The sequence below is a fragment of the Hemitrygon akajei genome, chromosome 6 (assembly GCF_048418815.1).
Source record: "Hemitrygon akajei chromosome 6, sHemAka1.3, whole genome shotgun sequence".
Taxonomy (NCBI): Eukaryota; Metazoa; Chordata; class Chondrichthyes; order Myliobatiformes; family Dasyatidae; genus Hemitrygon; species Hemitrygon akajei.
The window spans coordinates 28269260-28294870 of NC_133129.1; the positions used below are offsets into that span (position 1 = coordinate 28269260).

At 41.3% G+C, this 25611-nt stretch overlaps 1 protein-coding gene across 3 annotated transcripts in view; it reads right to left on the minus strand.

The window, feature by feature from the left end:
- Positions 1 to 25611, minus strand: part of gpm6ab (glycoprotein M6Ab) — a 251736-nt gene that overhangs the window by 33365 nt on the left and 192760 nt on the right. For all 3 annotated transcript variants that reach the window (XM_073048031.1, XM_073048032.1, XM_073048030.1), the window contains exons 2-4: positions 24202 to 24394; positions 18188 to 18344; positions 13 to 166 (exon numbers count right to left, since the gene is read on the minus strand). In XM_073048031.1, coding sequence (XP_072904132.1) covers positions 13 to 166; positions 18188 to 18344; positions 24202 to 24394 — 504 coding nt within the window. The remainder of the gene's footprint in view (positions 1 to 12; positions 167 to 18187; positions 18345 to 24201; positions 24395 to 25611) is intronic.

A 25611-nucleotide genomic window follows, 5' to 3' on the forward strand; every position in this document is an offset into this window, starting at 1 on the left:
CTCGGTACATACCGAACTGACGAAGGTCAAAGCAGAGATCAGTGGAATCCGCAATGGTGATGTTCTGGCAGACTGTCCAGATGTTGAAGTACATGAAGACAGGCAGAGAGGTGAAGGCTGTCACTCCCAACCATGCCAGCATGAAGATGTACGTCAGCATGATGAACTGAAATAGAAGACATTGGAGTTTAATCTGGCCAGATGTGAAGTGCTGCATATTGGAGACCAAATATAAAGGCACAGTACGTTGCTAATGAAGAGTAAAATTTAACTGACGGAGATTATCTGAGGTATATCAAATTATGCAAGGCCAATGCACGACTTCAATTCCTCATATTTTTCTATCGGGGAATGAACCTGTTTGGAAATGAAAGAAAAAATGAATGATAACATAATGAATGCAGGACTCATTCAGTCTGGCAGAGAGGTCACTAAGCAGGCGGTGGTGGTTCAAGGTAATTGGTCTAGGGATTAGATAGTTATTGAAAGAAAAGTTCTCAGTTCATAAGGGTATCTCACTGCTTGAAAAGACCGTGGAGGCAGAAACTGCCACTGCAATTAAACAGTCCCTGGATTAGGATTTAGAAATCATGACCTGGCATGTCACAAATGAAGATCTGGGAAGATTGAGCTCGCTTTTCATTAATGTGGATATGACAAGTGAAAGCCCTACTTTTGGGCTGCAAATGTCATCGCTCTTCTTACAGATTTGTAAGATAACATTGCTTTTTCAAGTCTTGCCTGGATTTAATTTTTTTTTACTGAATTGGCTTTCCTTTTGTTTGCAAGCAAAAGAGAAATAGAGCGATTTCATTTCATTTTCATTTTATTATCGAAGTGTGTAGGCAGAAATACAACTCTGAAATTTGTCTCTTTTCCGGATAGTTCCAGAATACAGAAAACCATAAAAGTAGTTGAAAGAATGATATCAATCCCAACCCCGCCCACACGGAAAGAAAAACTTGCAAACCTCAAACCCTCACTAACCCCTCCCTCGCACAAAAACTAACAGTTCACCCAAAGCTCCAGCCTGCTAATCCACAACAAGAAAGAATGGGCAATAACAGAACGGCATGGGAGATTAAGCTACTGAGACTTGTGTGTGACAGTCTCTGCTATTTTCTCAGGGTAGTGTTCATGAAACTATAGTACAGGTAACAGACTCAAAGGAAGCTGAGCTACCCACTGTCTCAGCCACAGAGCAAATCACTGACACGGAAAGAGAGCATTCAGCCCATTATGTCCGTGCTCAGCTGCATCCATCTTCACATATCTGATTGCCTACACTTCCTTTCCTCTCATTAGGTAGAATGCTCTTCCTCCATTCTCCAGAATTCACCTTTAAACCAGTAAGGGAAGCTTCATGATTCTGGACTGTACAGAAGTGACAAATTAATCGGCCAGTGAATTTCAAGAGGCAATACATAACATAGAACATAGAATAGTACAGCATAGTACAGTTCTTTTCGTCTATGATGTTGTACCAACCTTTTACCTACTCCACACTTAATCTAGCCCTTCCCTCCTACACAGCCCATAACTACTTTTCTTTCATCCATCTGATTATCTGAGAGTTGCTTAAATGATCCTAATATGACAGACTTTACCACCACCCCGGCAGTGCATTCTTAGACTTTACCACTCTTTTTGAAAAAAAACATACCTCTGACTCCCCTCCTCCTAATATTTTCTCCCCAGATCTTGAAAGGATGTCCTCTGCATTAGCCATTGCTGCCCTGGGGGAAAGGGGCTGGATATCGACTCTATCTATACCTCTTATAATCTTATACATCTCTATTAAGTTACCTCCTTCATTCCAAAGAAAAAAGCCCTATCTTGCTTAACCTTTTCACATAAGAATCTAAAGGTATTGCATAAGACATTAGCTATATAAGGAATATAGGAAAAATAGTAATGACGTTAATCGTAGGGCATATGACAATATGAGAGCTATAGTCAAGAAGGAAATTTGGATTGCCAAAAGGCAGGTTGAGAAGGGTACTGCTGATAATGCTAAGATTGACCACAAGAGATTTTCTTCAATACTTTAATAGTAAAAGAAAAGCCAAGGAGGAAGATAAGTGTAGTAGGAATAATAATGGGGTGATAAATTATGCAGAGAAGGACATAGAAGAGACTCCTAACTTATATTTTGCTAAAATATTCACCTGCAAGATGTTAACAATATGCCACTAAGTATAGAAAAGCTAGGGTTGTTTTCAGCGACTTACTTAGGAAATGAGGTCCTCCTTCAGATGAAAAGGCTGAAAGTTAATCTGTCTCCAGGGCCAGGCAACATTTATCCAAATGTATTGAAAGGGGTCTATGATTTTATATATATATATATGCAAATGATCTAAACTTGTCCCAGTATATAAGAAGGGTGACCACACAGACCCTGGTAACTATAGACCAGTAAGCTTAATGTATATTATAGGAAGTTAATGGAAACATTAATAAAGAATGAGATGGAAAACCAGATGATAAGAACAGGCATGTTAGCAGAAAGCCAGCACAGGTTCAGAAAGGGGAAATCTTGTTTTACTAATATGCTGGTGTTCTAGGAAGAGACAACAAAAATTTATGATAACAATAGAGCAGTTGAAATCATTTACTTTCAGAAAGCTTCTGACAAAGTACCCCACAAGAGGTTAATAATCAAATTACAGGAGGTAGTGATTCAGGGTAATATGTGCGATTGGGTGCAGAATTGGCTCAAAAAGAGAAAGCAATGAGTTATGGTGAAAGGATCATTTCACACTGAGAAATTGTTAAAAGTGGGGTTCTGCAGGGATCAGTTTTGGGGTCACTGCTGCTTTTAATTTACATTAATGATTTGGATGAGCACAGAACAAATAAACTAGTAAAGTTTGCAGATGACATAAAATTATGGGGATGGGCTGGTAACATGCAAACAGCAGAATCAATAAAGTTAGATCTAAACAAAATCTATAGTAGATGTGGACAGATAAATAGTTGTTGAACTTTAATGTATGTAAATGTAAAATATTACATATAGAAAGTAAATATATTAGATATAAATATACAAGGGGGGCTTTGTTTAGAAAGAGCACTTTATGAGAAGGATTTGGGCATCTTGGTAGACTTATCACTATCAACATCTAGACAATGCACAGAAGTGATTAGGAAAGCTAATAGAATGTTGGGCTATATAATGTGCTCAGTGGAGTTCAAGTCTAGAGTTGTTCTCTTAAGGTGTATAATGTGCTTGTGAGGCCACACCTTGAGGAGCGTGGACAATTTTGGTCTCCATATTTTGTGAGGGATATGCAGGCACAGGAGAGAGTTCGGAGAAGGGCAACAAGACTCATTCCAGATCTGCAGGATATGAGCTATGAAGAAAGATTGAAAGAATTAAATCATGTAAGCCTAAGTAGACATAGAATGAGAGGAGACATGAGAGAAGTGTTCAAAATTATTAAGTGTATAACCTCTTATGGCTTCTTCTCATCTCAAGCGGAACATTCCATGCCATAAAATCTCCAAACTCCACCTCTGAACCTTTGGCCATTTAAATTAACATTCATAAATTAATTTCTCATCCACTTAACCTCTTCAAATTTTCAACTAAGGCTTGGGTAATTAATTAGCAAAGGTAAAATATATCTTTAACAAGCATTCATTAGCCTTGTTAAAATTTTAATTAATCCGTATTCATTTGCTTTGTAGTATGGCTTTTGGCTCTCTGAACAATACTATTGCTCGATTTTAACCAGGGAATTAAATTTGCTGCCTTAGCTTTATTATGCTTATTGATAACATAAAACTGTGCTACACAGACACAAACAATTTGACATACCATCTACACCATTACTTATTCTTCCCAGACTTGCTCTGTCAGCATTAATGTTAGTACCTTCCTCTTGTTCATATTTATTCAGATTCCCACTATGTTATTCACCTCAACTGCTCTTGTGTTAAGAAATTTCGCATTCTATCCTTGTAAAGATGACATTCCTTGAAGCTTTTTATTGTCTACATTGCAGACTACCTCAGATTAATGGCCCCTAAATTTAAGATCCTCACAAGAGAAAAGAGGTCCTACATGTCTGAACTATAAATCCTCTTCTTTATTTAGAACGTCTCCATTCATTCACTGTACTTCTAATTTCCACTCGCCCCATCTCCCTCATTCCTCAGAAAAATCATCCCTGCATTCCAATAAATTTGATTTTCTCATCGCTTGCATCAAACCACACGTAAATCATCCCTCAGCTTCTAAATTCCTAGCGGAAGAAGCATATATTATATAAAGGCAAACAAGAGAGCATGAAAACTGAAGTGAACTGGAAAGTTAGATTAAGGGATCCCACAATTACTGTGCAAAATCAGAAATAGATTTATTACCACTGACATATCTGAAATGAAGTATGTTGTGAGAGAGCAGCAATACAATGTAAATATATAAAATTTACAATAAATTACAAAAATAAATATCTAGTGGACGGAGAAGAGGATGGCTTATAGGGTTATAGGCTGAAAGTGGGTATGATAAATGTACAAGAACAATAGGACAAGTACATGGATAGGAAAAGATTAGAGGGATATGGGCCAAATGTGGGCAAAGGGAACCAGCTTCAATGAACACTTGGGCAGCATGGATGACTTGAGTCTGTCTCCATGCTGTATTAAATACTTAAAACAATGAAAGGTCTTTACATACCCAGCCACTGACAGATTGGCCACAGGTGGTGAATTTGAAGTCTCCATAGAGATCCTTGATGGCAACCATCTACTACCAATCTCTGGCTCCTCCCACAAAGGAAATGTCAAATTCAATTTACTCCTGAATGCCAACCCAATGAAACTTATTGACCAGCCTCCAAAGACTTTTTTTTGTCAGAAGTCTTGCTGAAATCCGTGTAGACAACATCCACTGTTTCTCTCATCAACCTTCCTGGCAAACTTCTTGAAAAACTCTATAAGACTGGTTAGTCATGATCTACCACAACCAATGCCATGTTAACTATGAAGCTCTGTCCACACAAATACTTATATATCCAGGCCATTAGAATACTTTGCAAGGAAGGGGCATGAGGGGGAATCCCAGAGAAGCCTATAAAATTGTAAGGCCTGGATGAAGAGGACGAGGAGGTTTCCGGTAGTGAGAAAGTCTAGGAACAGAGGGCACAGACTGGGAGTAAAAAGACACCCCTTTGGAACAAAGATGGGGAGGTATTTTCTTTTAGCCAGAGGGTGGTGAATCTGTGGAATTCATTGCCTTATGGCTATGGAGGTCAAGTTATTGGGTATACTTAAAGTAGAGGTTAATAGGTTCTTGAATAGTAAGGGTGTCAAAGGTTACTGGGAGAAAGCAGGAGAATCGGGTTGAAAGGGAAAAGCAAATCAGCCATGATCAAATAGCAGAGCAGACTCAGTGGGCTGAATGGCCTAATTCTGCTCCTATATACCATAATTACAATTTAATTCTTCTTGTCCCAGTAACATTCTACCAAAGGAGCACTGTAAAGTTCATAAATATCTGTATCCACAGCTCTTATTGGATATTAATCAAAGCTCTATGGTTCTATTACTTCATCCACTCCTTTGTACTCCAAGTTTTCTTGTGATGAAGGCCAACATTAAACCTTTTAACCATCTTTTATGGGGTTATGTTCTGGCAGATCATAGATAGTACTGGGTAAAACAAATATATATTAAAAAATCCAGATGCAACTAATCAAAAAATTTTAAAAAATGATGGAAATACTCAGCAGGCCAGGACTCATCTGTGGGAAGAGAAATGATCAAAGTTTTGAGTTGAAGACACATTGTCAGAACTGGGACAGGGATCAATGAAGCGCATTAACCTGCTTGGATGGTGAAGGGAGAGTGATGACTGTGACAGGGTAAAACCTGGGTGACCATGGGGATCAGCTGCAGAAAAGACTGAGTAAAAGGAAGTGTCTGGAGATGAAAACATTGGCAAAAAAGAAGGTAAAAGTGGTGAAATGCAGAGCAGGGTTGTTTAGAGGCAGGGTGGGCATATAGTAACAGACAAAGTTTAAGACTGGTGCAGTCATGGTTCTCAGTTCCACCGTGGCAGGGGCTTCAAATATATCACAATACTCCACTAATCTGTTGTACAACAGGTTGCTAATTTAGCTGTTACCTGTCTCAGGTCAGTCTCAGCTCAGGCATGGAGATTTAATTAAAAGTGAATCATGGCTGTACATACAGGAATAGGATCATGGAATTTTTTCTGAGGGAAAAGGAACATGCAGGTAATCAGATCCCTGCCAGGTCCTATTACAACTACTTAATAGTGGTGCGCTGAGCAACACGTGATAAGGGGGAGCCTATGTCTTCCAACTTGTTGAAAAAGAGATTCACTAAATAAAACCTTTCTTCAGTTACTCTGCTTCCAATAAAAGGAATGCCTGCCGGGTCCAGTTCCCCTTACCACTAGTATTCTGCTGGGATGGCACCAACTCCTCAACCTCCTCTGCACTCTTTCTAGTGTAATCACTTCCTTTTTGCAGTGTGATGAGCCATCCTGCACACAGTTTTCAAGTTGTGGCCCAACTCTGACCAACGTCTATAGATGTGTGATGGACAGCATATTGACTGGCTGCATCACAGCCTGGTATGGAAACAACAATTCCCTTGAATGGAAAATCATACAAAAAGTAGTGGATACAGCCCAGTCCATCACGGGTAAAGCCCTCCCCACCACTGAGCACATCTACACGAAGTGTTGTCACAGGAAAGCAGCATCCATCATCATGGAACCCCACCACCTGGGTCATACTACCATTAAGAAGAAGGCACAGGAGCCTTTAAGACTCACACCAACAGCTTCATGAAAATCCATTACCCGTCAACCATCAGGGTCTTGAAGCAAAGGGGATAACTTCATTCAACTTCGCTTGCCCCATCATTGAAGCGTTCCCATAACCTATGGACTCACTTTCAAAAACTCTCCATCTCATGTTTTTTTGATATTTATTGCTTAGTTATTTATTATTATTATTATTATTTCTTTCTTTTTGTACTTTAATAGTTTGTGGTCATTTGCATACTGTTTGAACGCCCAAGTTCATGCAGTCTTTCATTGACTCTATTATGGATTTATTGAGTGTGCCCACTAGAGAATGAAACTCAGGGTTGTATATGAAGACACATATGTAATTTTTGAATAAACTTGCTTTTAAATTTGAATAAGTGTTTTAAGTAATTGTATGATTCCCATCCTCTTACATCTCTGTGCAAAAATCTTAGGTGCATATATATAGCTAGGGTGTCTAAGACTTTTACATAGTACTGTATTTGTCAATGTGGAGCAGAGAGAGAGAGTTTGTAAATCTGGTGGGAGCAAAGGATGATCAGAATTGCAAGGGTGGAGCATTGCGGGAAGTGTGTGGGACAGGTGGCAGAGAAGGGGTGGAGTACAGGGAGTGGTGTGGGTACAGACACACCCAGCCCTGAGACACCAGGCAAGGTCACTTGATTACAAACAATTGGTTTATTGACCGATACAGAGTATCTCTCTTGTGCTTCCCATCCTTTCCCCTTCTCCCAACCATGATTCTGTTCTCCCTTCCTCCTTCCCAATCTCAGTCCATAGCAGAGACCCATGTCAGAATCAGGTTTGTCATCACTCACATCTATCATGTAATTTGTTTTAATTTTTACTTTAGCAGTACATAAAATTACTACAGTATTATGCAAAACTCTTAGGCACCTTAACCATATACGTATATGTGACTGAGACCTTTGCACAGTGTACATTCTAAATCGATGAGTGGTCCTTGTGGTGAAATGCTAACTCTGTATTTCCTGTCCAGAGATGCTGCCTGACCTGTTTCTTGCATTTTCAGTTTTTATGCCGGGCTTCCAGTCTGGATTTAGGTCTGGATTCCTCGGAGTTTAGAAGAACAAGGAAGTGATATAATTCAAGCAAGCTGTATGAGATTCCGAGTGGCTTGTTAGGGTAGATGTTGAGATGCTTACAATAGTGGACTCAGATACAAGTAAAGGAGTTGGCCAGTTAAAGCTGAGTTGCATAGAAATATCTTCTCTTGAAGGATAATGAATCTCCGGAAATCTGAGGATGGCGGAGAACAGATAATTAAATTTTAAAGTCTCAGCCCTTCGATAGATAGATGGATGGGAGGGGTATGGAGTTCTATGGCCCAGTGCAGGCTGATGGAACTAGGCAGTTTAAATAGTACAACACAGACTAGGTGGGCTGAAGGGCCTGTTTCTGTGTTGGACTTTCCTATGACCTTATGACTCATAGAAACATTAAAAACCTACAGCACAATACAGGTCCTTCAGCCCACAATGTTGTGCCGAACATCTACTTACTTTAGAAATTACCTAGGGTTACCCATAGCCCTCTATTATTCCAAGCTCCATGTACCTATCCAAGAGTCTTAAAAGACCCTATCGTATCCACCTCCACCACCGTCGTTGGCAGCCTTTTCCATGCACTCACCACTCTCTGAGTAAAAAACTTACATCTGACATCTCCTCTGTAACTTCATCCAAGCACCTTAAAACTGTGCCCTCTCACGTTAGCCGTTTCAGCCCTGGAAAAAAGCCTCTGACTATCCACACATTCAATGCCTCTCATCATCGTATACACCTCTACCAGATCACCTCTCATCCTCCATCACTCCAAGGAGAAAAGGCCAAGTTCACTCAACCTATTCTCATAAGGCATACTCCTCAATCCAGGCAACAAACTCGTAAATCTCCATTGCACTCTTTCTATAGTTTCCACATCCTTCCTGTAGTAAGGTAACCAGAACTGAGCACAGTACTCCAAGTGGGGGTCTGACCAGGGTCCTATATAGCTGTAACATTACCTCTTGACTCTTGAACTCAATCACATGGTTGAAGAAGGCCAATACACTGTACAGTCAACCTGCACAGCAGCTTTGAGTGTTCTATGGACTCCGACCCCAAGATCCCTCTGATCCTCCACACTGCCAAGAGTCTTACCATTAATACTATATTTTGCCATCAATTTGACCTACCAAAATGAACCACCTCACACTTATCTGGGTTGAACTCCATCTGCCACTTCTCAGCCCAGTTTTGCATCCTATCAATGTCCCGCTGTAACCTCTGACAGCCCTCCACACTATCTACAAAACCCCCAACCTTTGTGTCATTAGCAATTTACTAACCCATCCCTTCACTTCCTGACCAGGTCATTTATAAAAATCATGAAGAGGAGGAGTCCCAGAACAGATCACTGAGGCACAACACTGGTCTCTGACCTCCATACAGAATATGACCCATCTACAACTACTCTTTGCCTTCTGTGGGCAAGCCATTTCTGGATCCACAAAGCAATGTCTCCTTGGATGCCATGCTTCCTTACTTTCTCAGTAAGCCTTGCATGGGGTACCTTATCAAATACCTTGCTGAAATCCATATACACTACATCTACTGCTCTTCCTTCATCAATGTGTTCAGTCACATCCTCAAAAAATTCAATCAAGCTCGTAAGGCACGACTTGCCTTTGACAAATCCATGCTGACTATTCCTAATCATATTATGCTTCTTCAAATGTTCATAAATCCTGCCTCTCAGGATCTTCTCCATCAACTTACCAACCACAATCACCAAGGTCCTTTTCCGTAGTGAATACTGAAGCAAAGTATTCATTAAGTACCTCCGCTACCTCCTCTGGTTCCATGCACACTTTTCCACTGTTACACTTGATTGGTCCTATTCTTTCACGTCTTATTTTGTTGCTCTTCACATACTTGTAGAATGCCTTGGGTTTTCCTTAATCCTGCCCACCAAAGCCTTATCATGGCCCCTTCTGGCTCTCCTAATTTCATTCTTAAGCTCCTTCCTGCTAGCGTTATAATTTTCTACAGATCTATCATTACTTAGTTTTTTGAACCTTTTGTAAGCATTTCTTTTCTTCTTGACTAGATTTTCAACAGCCCTTGTACACCACGGTTCCTATACCCTACCACCCTTTCCCAGTCTCACTGGAATGTATCTATGCAGAATGACAGGCAAATATCCCCTGAACATTTGCCACATTTTTGCCGTATATTTCCCTGAGAACACCTGCTCCCAATTTATACTTCCAAGTTCCTGGCTGATAGCTACATATTTCCCTTATTCTAATTAAATATTTTCATAACTTGTCTGCTCCTATCCTTCTCCAATCCTATGGTAAAGGAGATAGAATTGTGATCACTATCTCCAAAATGCTCTCCCACTGAGAGATCTGACACCTGGACCTGGTTCAAGTACAGATCAAGTACAGCCTCTCCTCCTATAGGCTTATCTGCATATTGTGCCAGGAAACCTTCCTGAACACACCTAACAAACTCCACCCCATCTAAACCCCTTTCTCTAGAGAGATGCCAATCAATATTTTGGAAATTAAAATCTCCCATCACGACAACACTTATTATTGCACCATTCTAGAATCTGTCTCCTTATCTGCTCCTTGCTGACCCTTTTACTATAGGGTGGTCTATAAAAAACACTCAGTAGAGTTGTTGACCCCTTCCTGTTTCTAACTTCCACCCACAGAGACTCAGTAGACAATCCCTCCATGACTTCCTCCTTTTCTGCAGCCGTGACACTATCTTTGACCAGCCCCAACCTCTTTTGCCTCCCTCTCTGTCCTTTCTGAAGCATCTAAAGACTGGCACTCTAAGTAGTCATTCCTGCCCCTAAGCCATACAAATCTCTGTAATAGCCACAATGTCATAGCTCCAAGTAGCCATTCCTGCCCCTGATCAATGTTTTAAGCTCATCTGCTTTGTTCATAATACTTCATGCATTAAAATGGACACATCTCAAACCATTAGTCTGAGCACATCCCTTCTCTATCACCTGCCTATCCTCCCTTTCACACTGTCTACAAGCTTTCTCTATTTGTGAGCCAACTGCTCCTTCCTCCGTCTCTTTAGTTCAGTTCCCACCCCCCAGCAATTCTAGTTTAAACTCTGCCCAATGGCCTAAGCAAACCACCCTCCCAGGATATCGGTCCCCCTGGGATTCAAGAGCAACCCGTCCTTTTTGTACCCAAAAGAGGTCCCAATGATCCAGAAATCTGAATCCCTGCCCCCCTGCTCCAAACCCTCAGCCGCGCATTTATCCTCCACCTCATTCTATGCCTATACTCACTGTCACGTGGTACAGGCAATAATCCCGAGATTACCACCCTTGTGGCCCTGCTTATCAGCGTCTTTCCTAACTCCTTGTAGTCTGTTTTCGGGATCTAGTCCCTTTTCCTACCTATGTCATTGGTACCAATATGTACCATGAACTCTGGCTGTTCACCTTCCCACTTCAGGATATCATGGATGCAATCAGAAACATCCCAGACCCTGGCATCGGTTCTTCTTTCCTGCATCCGCAGAATCGCCTGTCTGACCCCCTAACTATAAAGTCCCCTAACATTTCTGCCATCCTCTTCCTTTCCCTACCCTTCTGAGCCACAGGGCCAGACTCTGGGCCAGAGCCACGGCCACTGCTTTTCCCCCAGGTAGGCCATCCCCCATAACAGTACTCAAACAGGAGTACTTATTGTTCAGGGGACAGCCACATGGGTACTCTCCAGTAACTAACTCTTGCCCTTCCCTCTCTTCTGTTACCCACTTATCTGTCTCCTGAGGCCCTGGTGTAACTACCTGCCTATTGCTTCTCTCTATCACCTCCTCACTCCCCCTGACCAGCCGAAGGTCATCGAGCTGCATCTCCAGTTCCCTAACCGGTCCCTAAGGAGCTCCAGCTCGACGCATCCGATGCAGATGTGGCCGTCCAGGAGGCTGGGAGTTTCACATCTGACACCCAGAACAGAACACTGGCCTCGCAGACATACTTCCTATTCCTATTCTTCACAAGTAACTTAACTTGCCTCGACCCGTTGTCGCCAATGCCCCATTGAGCCAAAGCCCTCCTACTACGACTTTCTGTACTCAGTCACCCACTGCCTTCTTTCTAAATTCTCCCGCCGGTCTAACTTGCTGACGTCCATGCACCTACACTGTCATGCCTCAATCAAACCGCTGAAGAAAAAATGCTCTCCTTTTAAATTCTTCCTGCTGGTCTAATTGATGACGTCCATGCGCCTACACTGTCATGCCTCGATCAAACCACTGATAAAAAATGCTCTCCTTCTAAATTCTTCCCACTGGCCCAACTCGCAGACGTCCGCGTACATTGAAACGCGTAGGTTGCGTCAACAACCAATGCCATCCGAGGGTGTGCTGCGCCAGCCCTCGTTAAATATATTTAAGGGGAAGACAGATATATTAAAGATTTAGGAACTGAAGGCTGAGAACAGCTTGTGCAGGACTTGCTGCGTAGATCAGTCACTGAATGGTAGGGCAGGTTTGAAAGCTCTGGTAACCTACTGCTGTTCCTATTTTTCCTGTTTTCAAATGCTCCATCATCTGCAGTTTATAAATTTCATTTTCTTTGAGAATGCGTCCTATTAAACCTTCTTCACCACTCCATTTATTTGTACAGCTACACAAAGGTATCTATGGACCTGCACTTGCTGTTCATCACTCCTGTTTGCCTATTTGAGGTAAGCGTGAAGAATCATAATGAGGATCATAATGAAGGCATATCACTGGACACATTCTCCGTTGTCTCACTCATTCAATTGTCAGAGCTCATCGGCACACTGTAGTGGAAGTACAACCGATAATGTGCACTCAAGCATAAAGAGGATGCCTTAAGGAAATCCTGGTGTGTGCAGCACATGGAATTGCTTGGTCTAACTGTCTGATAATCTGCTGTTACCCAGCAATAATGAACTATCTGAAGCCATGCATGTCTCTACTGAGGAAGGAGCAGCCTTGCCAGGTTTGATCAGGTGATGATCTGCCTCCCATCAGCGTCAAGCTGAAGAATTCAGGTCGAAGTAAACATCCAGGTGCTGAGAAAAAATTGATTAAATTGGTAACTGTTCCAGAGGAATGCCAAATAGACAGTGACATAAATTGAAACTTGCATGTAGAAGTTAAGAAGTAGAAGGGAGAATTGGAAGCTAAAGGAGATATTCACCATTATGGTGGAACACCAAAACAAAAAAAAAACTGACAATGTCCTGAGCTCTTCTGGAAAACAATTTAAAAAGTTTTTCTATTCCTCATTCTGGCCTCTTACCTCCTCTCACCCATCTGTCACCTCTCTCAGGGTTCCTTCCTCCTTCCCTCTCTCCTATGGTTCACCCTCTTTTCCTAACAAATTCTTTCTTCTCTTGGATTTCCAGTATCTCCAGATTTTCTTGTGTTTGTTGCGTGCCTTTTTCTACAGCTTTTTATCTTTCCAACCCACCAGGCTTGACCTTTTAACTATCCTCCTTCTTCCTCCCCGCCACCTTTTTATTCTGGCTTCTTCTTTTTCCTTCCTTTTCAGTCCTGAAGAAGAGTTCCAGCCCAAAATGTCGACTGCTTATTCATTTTCAGTATGATGCCTGACCTACTGACTTTCTCCAGCATTTTGAGTGTGCTAATTTGAGTTGTTCTCTTGACATTTGATAAGAAATGATCTCACAAGCCAAGAGCTAATAATGGCTTCTGTGGAAAGAATCTGGAAACTGGAACAGTTTAGTCATGAAAGGCCAAGACTGACAGAAGAATGCAATTGAGCACTAAAGAATATAAAGCAATAAAACTGAAAAGAATTCGAATCAAGTTATGAAAAGTGAACACCAAAGATTCAATTGGAGAATCAAGCAACACACACAAAATGCTGGCGGAACACAGCAGGCCAGGCAACATCTATAGGGAGAAGCACTGTCGACGTTTCGGGCCAAGACCCTTCATCAGGACTAACTGAAAGGAAAGATAGTAAGAGATTTGAAAGTAAGAGGGGGAGGGGAAAATGCAAAATGACAGGAGAAGACTGGAGGGGGAGGGGTGAAGCTAAGAGCTGGAAAGGTGATTGGCAAAAGGGATACAGAACTGGAGAAGGGAAAGGATCATGGGACGGGAGGCCTAGGGAGAAAGAAAGGGGGAGGGGAGCACCAGAGGGAGATGGAGAACAGGCAGAGTGATGGGCAGAAAGACAGAGAAAAAAAAGGAGGGGGGAAACACTATATATATCAGGGATGGGGTAAGAAGGGGAGGAGGGGCATTAACGGAAGTTAGAGAAGTCAATGTTCATGCCATCGGGTTGGAGGCTACCCAGCCGGTATATAAGGTGTTGTTCCTCTAACCTGAGTGTGGCTTCATCTTGACAGTAGAGGAGGCCATGGATAGACATATCAGAATGGGAATGGGACGTGGAATTAAAATGTGTGGCCACTGGGAGATCCTGCTTTCTCTGGCAGACAGAGCGTAGGTGTTCAGCGAAATGGTCTCCCAGACTGTTCAAATGGAGAATGTTAGCAACGCCTAAATGCTTTTAATTAGTTTGCATTAGTCAGGATGATTGCCTGACCCAATTCATTTATTGTTTGTTCATTCTGTGCTGTGTCGTATGATGTGGGCAATCACAATCTTTCCATAACCACAATTGTTCTTGGCAAATTCTTCTATACCAGTGTTTTGCCATTGCCTTCTTCTGAGCTGTGCCTATGCAAGACAGGTAACTCCAGCTATTATCAATACTCTTCAAAGACTCTCTGCCTGGCATCAGTGGTCACATAACCAGGACGTGATATGCACCAGCTGTGGATACGACCATCCGCCACCTGCTCCCATGGTTTCACGTGACTATGATTGGGGGGAGGGGGCAGGGGAACTAAACAGGTGCTAAAGAATATCCAGGAGTGACCTGCAGGCTAGCAGTGCAGCGGGAAGGAGCACCTTACACCTCCCTTAGTACAGAGGTTTCTCCAACCCGCCGCCCTATCTTATAAAGGAAAATGGATCCAATGTCAGATTTGTTAACTCAAGTATACATGGCATAAGCATTGGATTGAATATTGAAAATCATTACTTCAGATGTAAGATCGAGTTTCAGTATATTTCATTATTTTCCTCAAATTTTACAGATTAACCCAAAGTCCAATTTTTATTCTTCAAATAAATCTATCCATCTTTCTGTTGTGCTAAAATTCCTGCGCCAAGCTAGCTACAGGCAATGGTCAACATATGTACTAATTTACTAACTAACAGCTAATCATAAGCTGTGGCTGCTTTGTAAGCAAAACTATGAAAGAATGATTCCATGTAGTATCTTGACAAGGTACAGAATTGACATCTTGTGTCAAGTGCCCATTAGCAAAAAAAAAAGTTCCTTTATTCTCTCATGTAATTGCTGTAGATTTTAACAAAGCTGTAAATTTCATCATAAATTTGAGGGAAAACCAGAGCACAGGTTTCTTTTCAGCACCATCTTTTATCAAGCTCAAGGTAATTATTATTTTGAACATAAGGTTACAAATTAGTGCTGATTTAATTATATTATAATAATATTATAAACAGCCTTTTGATTTCATTGCTTTAATGACTGATTATTATTCATTAAGTAGTCCCTGTTCTCCTGGATTTTATTTTTTTTTAAAGCTAAAGATCCTCTTGAGAGGTTGATAAGTTACAAACTCAAAGGTAAATCGGTCACTCTTACCCACCTAAGAACAACACAATGGAGGGCTTTCTGAAAGCAGGGATGACACAATCATGACTGACAAAAGAATTCACAGCCAACATAAAAGCCAAAGAGACAGCATATAATAGACCAAAAATTAGTGGGAAGTTAGCGGATTGGGAAGCTTTTAAAAATGAATAGAAGGCAACTAAAAAGTCATTAAGAAGGAATACGAAGGTAAGCTAGCCAATAATATTAGAGGATCCCAAAAATTTATTCTGATACATGGTGTGGGAGGAGGATACGATAAGGTCTTTTAAGAGACTCCTGAATAGGTACATGGTGCATAGAAAGATAGAGGGCTATGGGTAACCCTAGGTAATTTCTAAACTACATGTTCGGCACAGCATTGTGGGCTGAAGGGCCTGTTTAGTTCTGTAATTTTTCTATGTTTCTATACTGTGTAAAAGAGAGGTGAGAGTGGGTATCGGGCTGCTGGAAAATGATGCTGGAGAGGTATTCCTGAGGGAAAAAGAAATACCTGACGAACGGAATAAGTATTTTGCATCAGTCTTTGCTGTGGAAGACACTAACAGTATGCCGGAAGTTCGAAAATGTCAGGGGGCAGAAGTGTGTGAATTGTCCATTACTAGGGAGAAGTTTCTTGGGAAACAGAAAGGTCTGAAGGTAGATAAATCACACCAGGGTTCTGAAAGCAGTGGCTAAAGAGAGTGTGGGAGCACTTGTAATGATCTTTTAAGAATCAATTGATTCTGACATGGTTCCAGAAGAGTGGAAAATTCCACTTTCAAGAAAGGAGAGAGGTAGAAGAAAGGAAATTATAGGTTCAAAGATCCAATTTAATGTCAGAGAAATGTATACAATATACATCTTGAAATGCTTTTTCTTCACAACCATCCACGAAAACAGAGAAGTGCCCAAAAGAATGAACTACAGTTAAATATTAGAACCCCAAAGTCTTCCCCCCACTCCAGCTCCCATCCCTCCCATGAGTAAGCAGCAGAAAGCAAAGATCCCCCCTCCCCCCACCAGCACCCCCCACCAAGCACTCAAACATGAGCAAAGCAATAGCAAACACACAGACTTGCAGTTACCACAAGGACTTAGCATTTCACCCAGTATACGACATACCACAGGCTCTCTCTCTCTGAGGGAGAAGGAGGCGTCTCCATTTTACCAGCGAGCGGGGAGACATAACAAACAACTCGCTGGTTTACGATATTTTTTTCGAGCTCTGTGCCAGAAGATCTCAAAGATCTTGAGCCTTCGGGCACACAGCAGATATCCCGACTCCCCCGAGGACACACGAGTCTCCTGCTGTGACACCGACCCTTGATCTGCCCATCTCCAGAGCCCCGAGATCCTAGGCTTCCAAATCCAAGCCGGACTCTTAGGCCGAGCCCTTGGCATGCCGAACGACAATGGTCGGTTATGAAACCCTGAGAGCAGGTCCCATTCTCACAAAGAACCGAAGTCAGCGTGTAACTCCAAGTCAGTTAGTCTGAACTCAATGGTTGGAAAGATATTGGAATCAATTGTTAAAGATGTGGTTTTGGTGTATTTGGAGCACATGATACAATAGGCTGTAGTCAGTATGGTTTTCTTAAGGGAACATCTTGCCTGACAAACGTGTTGAATTTTTTTGAAGAAATAACAAGCAGGATAGACAAAGAAGAATTGGTGGATGTTGTGTACTTGGATTTTCAGAAGTCCTTTGACAAGGAGCCACACATGAGGCTGCTTAACAAGTTAAGAGCATATGGCATTACAGGGAAGATACTAGCATGGATTAAACAGTGGCTGATTGGCAGGAGGCAAACAGTGGAAATAAAGGGAACCTTTTCTGATTGGCTGCCGGTGACTAATGGCATTCCACAGAGGTCCGTCTTGGGACCATTCCTTTTTAGATTATATGTCAATGACTTGGGTGATGGAATTGATGGGCTTGTGGCAAAGTTTGTGGACAATATGAAGACAGGTGGAAAGGCTGGCAGTTTTGAGGAAGTGGAGAGACTACAGAAGGGCTTAGACAGATTAGTAGAACAGACAAAGAATTGGCAGATAGAATACAGTGTCGGGAAGTGTATGGTCATGTATTTTGGTAGAAAGAATTAACGGGTAGACTATTTTCTAAATGAAAAGAAAATTCAAAAATCTGAGGTGCAAAAGAACTTGGGAGACCTTGTGCAGGATTTTCCAAAGTTTAATTTGCAGGTTGAATCGGGGTGGGGAAGGCAAATGAGATGTGAGCATTAATTTCAAGAGGACTAGAATATAAAAACAAGGGTGTAATTTTGGGGCTTTATAAAGCACCGGTGAAGTCTCACTTGGAGTTTTGTGAGCATTTTTGGGCCCCTTATCTAAGGAAGGATGTGCTGAAATTGGAGAGAGTCCCAAGCAGGTTCCTGAGATTGACTCCAAGATTGAAAGGCTTGTCATATGAAAAGAGTTTGATGGCTCTGGGCCTCTACTCACTAGAATTCAGAAGAATGAGGGGTGTCTTAATTGAAACCTATCAAATGTTAAAAGGCCTCGATAGAGTGGATGTGGAGAGGATGTTTCCTCTGATGGGAGAATCTAAGACCAGAGAACACAGCCTCAGAATAGAGGGGTGTCATTTTAAAATGGCTCTGACTCTAAATACTAAAGCAATGAAAGGTCATTACATACCCAGCCACTGACGCATCGGCCACAGGTGGTGATTTTGAAGTCTCCATAGAGATCCTTGATGGCTCCAGTAGTGAAAAATCCTTCCACCATCAGGAGAATGCCATAGACAAAGAAGGCAGCTGCCACCCCGTAGATGACGTACTTGAAGATGTCAATCCTGCAAGGTCAAGTGTACAAGCAACAGGTTATCATACAAGGGAAGGTACCATCATTTTCAACGTTGAAGGAATTCACTTGGCTCATGTTGATGAAAAATAATCCCACATTCCAGTTGTCATTCCATAGCGCTGTAGATGTTTATTCTTCAAGAGCTTTTCCAGATACTGTGTAAATGTAATGAGTATTTTTGCCTTCATCACCCTTTCAAACAGTGAATTTCACACTACATATGGTGTTCGTCAGCCTGAAGAGGACATGAGGCATTTATCCATGAGCATGTGAATTAATGGAAGATGTAATCAGTCAGAATGTTGCAATAAATGAAAATTTTAAAAAAACAACTTCAGATACTAGAAATCTAGAGTTTCATGGTGCTTATCTTGTTGTTCAAGCAACAGAGTGAAATAATTTTCTGTGAGTGAACTGAACTCTTCTGCCCTCACTATATCCCTCTACCTAGTTTTGTTCAAGCTACTATTTCCCTATCTTGAAAAAGATAAGGATCTGATTACTATGCCCAAGGATAAAGTTCATTAAAATTGGAATGGAAGTTGGTTCCAGAAATCAGGCACTTTCTTGCTCACCCACCTTGTCCACACATTCAGTAAGATCGTAGTTGATCTGATTTTTGTGTTAAGTCCTCTCTGTTACCTGACCTCTATGACCATTACAGTCTGAATATCATCAGCCTACAATCTACTTATTTTTTACCACCAGCTCTCCTAATTGGATCTGGTTCCATTTACCCTTCACCTCTCTCTGAATAGTTTCCACTATCACCTACACAAGGGATCTTGCAGATGCTGGGAATCCAGAACAACACACACAACATGCTAGAGGATCTCAGTAGGGTCTCAGCCTGAAACATTGGGAGTTTATTCCCCTCCATAGATTTCACCTGACGTGCTGAGTTCCTCCATCATTTTGAGTTTTCTTCTCCCATTATCACCTTTCTTCCTTAACAGATTCCAGAATTCATAACCTTTGTTTTCCTGCTTCTCTTCCCCCAACAACTGTCTTCCCCTCCCCACATCTTTTATTTGTCTGCCTCCATCTCTCAACCACTTGCCTTGTCTCTCCTGTTTGATTTCACCTGCTCATTATCCTTCCCCCACCCCCCCCCCTCCTGCTTAGTCCACCAATCACCGCTGGCCCCTTTTTCACTGCTCCCCCTCTCCATTTTATACCAGCTATCTCCCCTCTCCACTCCTCATCCTGATGCAGGGTTTCAACCCAAAACAGTGATGATTCATTTCTCAGCACAAATGCTTCTTAACCTGTTGGTTAGTCCAGATTCCAGCATCTGTCATCTTAAGTATCTCTCTTTACAAAATCCTTGATATTCAGTGGCTTAACCCCTCTAGCACTCCTATTGAATTACCTTCTTACCTCTATCTTAAGAGTGTAAATGTTGTTCTAAATCAGAGATTCCCAACCTGACCCCCACAGACCCACTGCTTATTGGATTGGTCCAAGGCATAATAAAAGATTGAGAACCCCTGTTCAAACCCAAGGGCGGATTTCTCCATAATGAAATATCCTTTCGATATCCATCCTCTTGAAATCTCAGACTGCTATATTTCACTAAGATTATTTTTCATGCTTCTGTACTCCAATGAGTATAGGCTAAGCTGGCAGATTTATTTAAAAAACGTTTTCATCCTGGAATCCTGGTGAGATTTCATTTAACTCCCTTGCAAGTGTATCCTCCTTAGTAATGAATATGTGTACTTAGAACCTAGTTAATGATAGACTGGACAATATACGTATCTACATACCAATTTTAGATGTCAGTTGGATAGGTGCGAGGGGAGAAGCAAATAACATTTTCATTGGGAAACAAGTTACTATGCTAGGAATAAAAGTTGAACATTTGGAAACAGCAAGTCATGTAACATTAGTAGCGATAGAAATAAATTGGTGCTTCACATCAAAGGCATTCCATCAGAACCTAAAACTTCGACGACATTCTATCAGAACCTGAAATATCAAAGAAACACCAGAAGCATTCCATCAGAACCTGGAACAATAACTCTGTTCCTCCTCCAACAGATGTTGACTGACCTGCTGAGAATTTTCAGCATTTTCTGATTTTATTTCAGATTTCTAGAATCTGAGTTCTATTTCAATTTTCATTTTTAGAGTTAACAAACCTGAGACTTGTTTATAATCCATAGAGGCAATGGCTGAGGAATTTAGATTCAATTAATTCAATGCAGTTTAGAACAAGAAAGCTACTATCAGGAATAGGGAACACGAAATGCAGGATTGTTATTAAAACCAATCTATTTCAGAACTACGTTTTCAGAAAGGAGACCTGCCGAACTTCTTTGGAATTTACCATTTACTTCACTCAACCTTGCAGGCATGGTAGACCGTGAAATCCCCACAGAAATGGATGCACAAACTACTCAGTTCAGCAAAAGTAGTGGATCAACATTAACAAAGCTTCAGAAAAAAATGACAGGTTATCTCCTTAAGATATGCTGGAGGCACTGATATACTGGACATTGAGATGGAGAAAAGGCAACTGGAAGGAACAGACTGAGAATAAGGAACCAGTACTTTAGATTGAAAAAAGGGAAAAATCAGAGGCTTGAAATACTCTATCTCTGTGGCTCTGCGGCTCCAGATATTTAGTTTTTGAATGCATTCAAGGTTGGATCAGTGGGTTTCTGGGCACTGAAGGAAGCAGTGGAAATGGGGATCAGGAAGGGGAAATAGATGAGTCATGTTCTTATTGATTGCTGAAAAGAGTATTATGATGGTGGTGCGCAGTGATTACATTATCAACAGTCCAGAGACCCAAGTTCAGAATTAAAATCAGATTTATTATCACTGTTTAATGTAACATGAAATCTATTGCAGCAACAGTACAGTGCAAATATACAAAATTAATATAACATTAAAAAGTAAATAAATAGGACAAATAGAAAAGAAAAGATTAAATGTTCATGGGTCGTACACCATTCAATATCTGACAGTGGAGGGAAAGAAGTGCTTGTGATGGAGCTCTCTGCAGCCTCTTATAATCCTGTACATTGGAACCTCTATTTCAGGCATCTCACCATTCATTTAAAAATCTGGAATTTAAAATAAAGATCTACTTTAACAAATCTCTGGGAGGGCAGGGGTTATAGGGTGGGGTGGAGATTTGTTTGGTATTCCCAGTCTTACTTTAATGTGAGCACCATCTTCAGCAATGTGTCTGATTCTGAACTGGCTGAGTAAACCACTCGATACAGGGACAACTGAAAATGGGCAAAACTGCTACTCATAACAAAAACAACCAGAATAGGACTCAGGGGACTCTATGGACACTGCAGGTCTTATTGATCCTTATGTTTTACATGTTCACCTTATCAGTATTGTTCAAATCCTCAGAATGGATAAAAAAATCAAATTATTGAAATGTGAAGACCCCACTATACCATATCCCTAGCACCACATTTGTCTTTGCAGTGTAAAAATATCTTGGTAAGACTGGCATTGAGTCATTTACACCTGACATTCCCTTTCACCCACACACATTAATTCTTATCGTAGGACAATTCCACTCAATAAACAAGTGCAGCTACTTTTCATCACGTATTCTGTACACAAAAGCAACATGATTTATTTATTTATTTATACAGTGTGGTATAGACCCTCATAGCCCTTTGAACACAGAACAATTTACAGAGACCAATTAACCTACCAACCGGTACGTCCTTGGAAAGTGGGAGGAAACTGCAGCACCCGGAGAAAACCCGTGCGGTCACGGGGAGAACATGCAAACTCCTTACAGGCTGCAGTGGGAACAGAACCTGTGTGACCTACACTATAAAGTGTCAGCCGTAAAGACTTTCGTACTTGCATTCCTTGAAGTTTAGAATGAGGAGTTGTCTTATTTAAACATACAGGATCCAAAGGGACTTGACCATATGACATAGAAGCAGAATTAGGCCACTCAATAGACAATAGACAATAAACAGTAGGTGCAGGAGTAGGCCATTCGGCCCTTCTAGCCAGCACCGCCATTCACTGTGATCATGGCTGATCATACACAATCAGTACCCCATTCCTGCCCTCTCCCCATATCCCTTGACCCCGTTATCTATAAGAGCTCTATCTAACTCTCTCTTGAATGCATCCAGAGACTTGGCCTCCACTGCCTTCTGGGGCAGAGCATTCCACATATCCACCACTCTCTGGGTGAAGAAGTCTTTCTGCATCTCTGTTCTAAATGGCCTACCCCTTATTCTTAAACTGTGGCCTCTAGTTCTGGACTCACCCATCAGCGGGAACATGCTTCCTGCCTCCAGTGTGTCCAATCCCTTAATAATCTAGACTGCTCCACCATTCCACCATGGCCGATCCATTTCCCTCTCAACCTGAGTTTTCTGCCTTCTTCCTGTAACCTTTCATGTACTCACTAATGAAGAACCTATCACTTCGGCCTTAAATACACCTCCACAGCTCTCTATGGCAACAAATTCATAGATTCATTACCCTCTGGCTAAAGAAATTTCTTATGATCTTCATTCTAGAGCAAGATTCCTCTATTCTGAGGCTGCTCTTTTTGAATAAAGACTGCCATATTTCCATTCCTTGTCAGTTAGAATAAGGGGTTGCTGTATTCAAACATAGAGGATCCAAAGAGTAGATGTTGAGATGTTTTCAGTAGAGGAAGAATCAAAAACAAGGGACCTATCTGCAAAATAAGGGGCCGGTCGTTTAAAGCCAAGGTGCTACAAATTTCTTCTCTCAAAGGGTGGTGAATATCTTGCATTCCTGCTCAACAAGGGTGGAGAGGCCTGATCACAGACATCCCACCTCTCCCGGAAGTTCTGGGAGTCTCCCGCATATTGATAGCGGCTCCCTGATGCCCGCAAATTATATACAATATCCCGGAAATAGATATTTTGAGAGCGAGCGAGAGAGAGAGAGAGAGCAAGAGAGCGAGAAAGAGAGAGAGAGAGAGAGAGTGCATCATGGCAGAGTGTTCCAAAAAAAAAGAAAATATAAAACCTGCTTCACCCCAGACTATATTAAAGTGTACCCCTGCCTAATAGAGGTCAAAAATAATGACAGTGTTCCTCGCTGCACTGTTTGCAACAGTGACTTTTCTATTGCCATGATGGGTTAAAATGTAAAAGATATGTTGAGGTGAGTTCAAACAGGTGTCATTCGTTCATTAGCATAGCTAACGTGATTTAAACTAGCTGGCTAGCTGCTAAGGAGCTACTCTATTGCAGTCATCCCACCTCAACCGGGAGACTCCCGCAAATTGATGGTGCTACCTCCCTGAAATGAGTTTTTGCAGGGTGGGATGTCTGTGATCATTAGATATATTTAAGGGGGAGATAGATCAATATTTGAAAAATCAAAGAACTGTGAATGATGGGAAACTGGAACAGGAAGTTGAGGCCAGCAGAGATTAGCAATTATCAAACTGGATGGTGAGGTAGGCCTGAAGGCCTCTTGGCCTATTCCAGCACCTATTTTCCTCTGTTCTTGAACTCCAGTGTCAATCAATCAGGGAGTGGACCTTAGATCTTCTCAGTCACTGCGTTTCCAGTGAATGTCATAGGTATTGATTGGAATCAGGATACTGAACTGGTATCCCAGTAGATGCCATTTTACTGTCCTGAGAGGATTTCGCCAATGTGCTTTTTGGATTTTAAATACCTCTCCAAAACCTCCTCCTAATTTCATCTATCCCAAGGAGAGCAACCCCAGCTTCATCAGCTTAACTTCACAACACAATCCTTTGTCTTTGAAACCATTTCTTTACGTCTCTTCTGCAACTACTCGTTCCATGTGTGGTATGAGCAACTGGCCAAAGGAGAGTTTTAGGAGAAGGAACTACTTACATGGTGAACACATCTAAGGTGTCTCCAGCACCTCTTACCACCTCAAAGTTATTTTGCAGAATTGTGACTGTCCCAGAGAGGGCTTCATGGCCACAGCCACAGAACAGTGCCACCCCAGCATAGAGAAGGATGGTGGCAATCAGGGAGGCATAGGGAATGCCCCCCAGACACTTGATGCAGCACTCGAAACATCCTGAAACACACAATAAAAACAAGGCAAAATCAAGAGGTTACAATTTTTTTAATTTTTTAAAGATACTTGAAATTGTTTAACAATTCTTAAGTAATAGATCAGTCATTCTCAATGTAAGGTTACAACATTTAAGAAATTATTAAATATAATAGGTTAAATATAATATATTCTTCAATGGTAGGGCATTGAGGAATGCAGTAGAACAGAGTGATCTAGGAATAACGTTGAATAGTTACCTGAAGGTGGGATCTCATGTGGATAGGGTGGTGAAGAAAGCTTTTGGTATACTGGCCTTTATAAATCAAAGCATTGAGTTTTGGAGTTGGGATGTAATGTTAAAATTGTACAAGACATTGGTGAGGCCAAATTTGGAGTATTGTGTACAGTTCTGGTCACCGAATTATAGGAAAGATGCCAACAAAATAGAGAGAGTACAGAGGAGATTTACTAGAATGTTACCTGGGTTTCAGCACCTAAGTTACAGAGAAAGGTTGAAAAAGTTAGGTCTTTATTCTTTGGCGTGTAGAAGGTTGAGGGGGGAATTGATCGAGGTATTTAAAATTATGAGGGGGATGGATAGAGTTGACGTGGATAGGCTTTTTCCATTGAGAGTAGGGGAGATTCAAACAAGAGGACATGAATTGAGAGTTAAATGGCAAAAGTTTAGGGGCAACACGAGAGGGAACTCAGAGAGTGGTAGCTGTGTGGAACGAGCTACCAGTAGAAGTGGTAGAGGCAGGTTCGATTTTGTCATTTAAAAAAAAAATGGATAGGTATATGGATAGGAAAGGAATGGAGGGTTATGGGCTGAGTGCAGGTAGGTGGGACTAGGTGAGAGTAAGCATTCGGCACGGACCAGAAGGGCCGAGATGGCCTGTTTCCGTGCTGTAATTGTTATATGGTTATATAAACCATAAAATTTGCCCTGATGTATAATATTTAAGAAAACAATACCACAGTTGTATATCCATCCTGCTTTATATAATCTTAGTCTCATTCATCAGACAATCATACAGATTCTATAACAGGCAGTGAGCTCAGTTTTACAAATTTATTGCTCAGGTAGTGAAGCTCATAATCATTTTTATCACAAGCAGACTTTACCACAGAGTCATAAAATTCAGTAATATATCTACTCATAATGTGAAGCTCCATTTCATTAACTAAACTTCATTCATAGAAAAAATCTCTCATACGCACAAAAAAAGACATTGCAT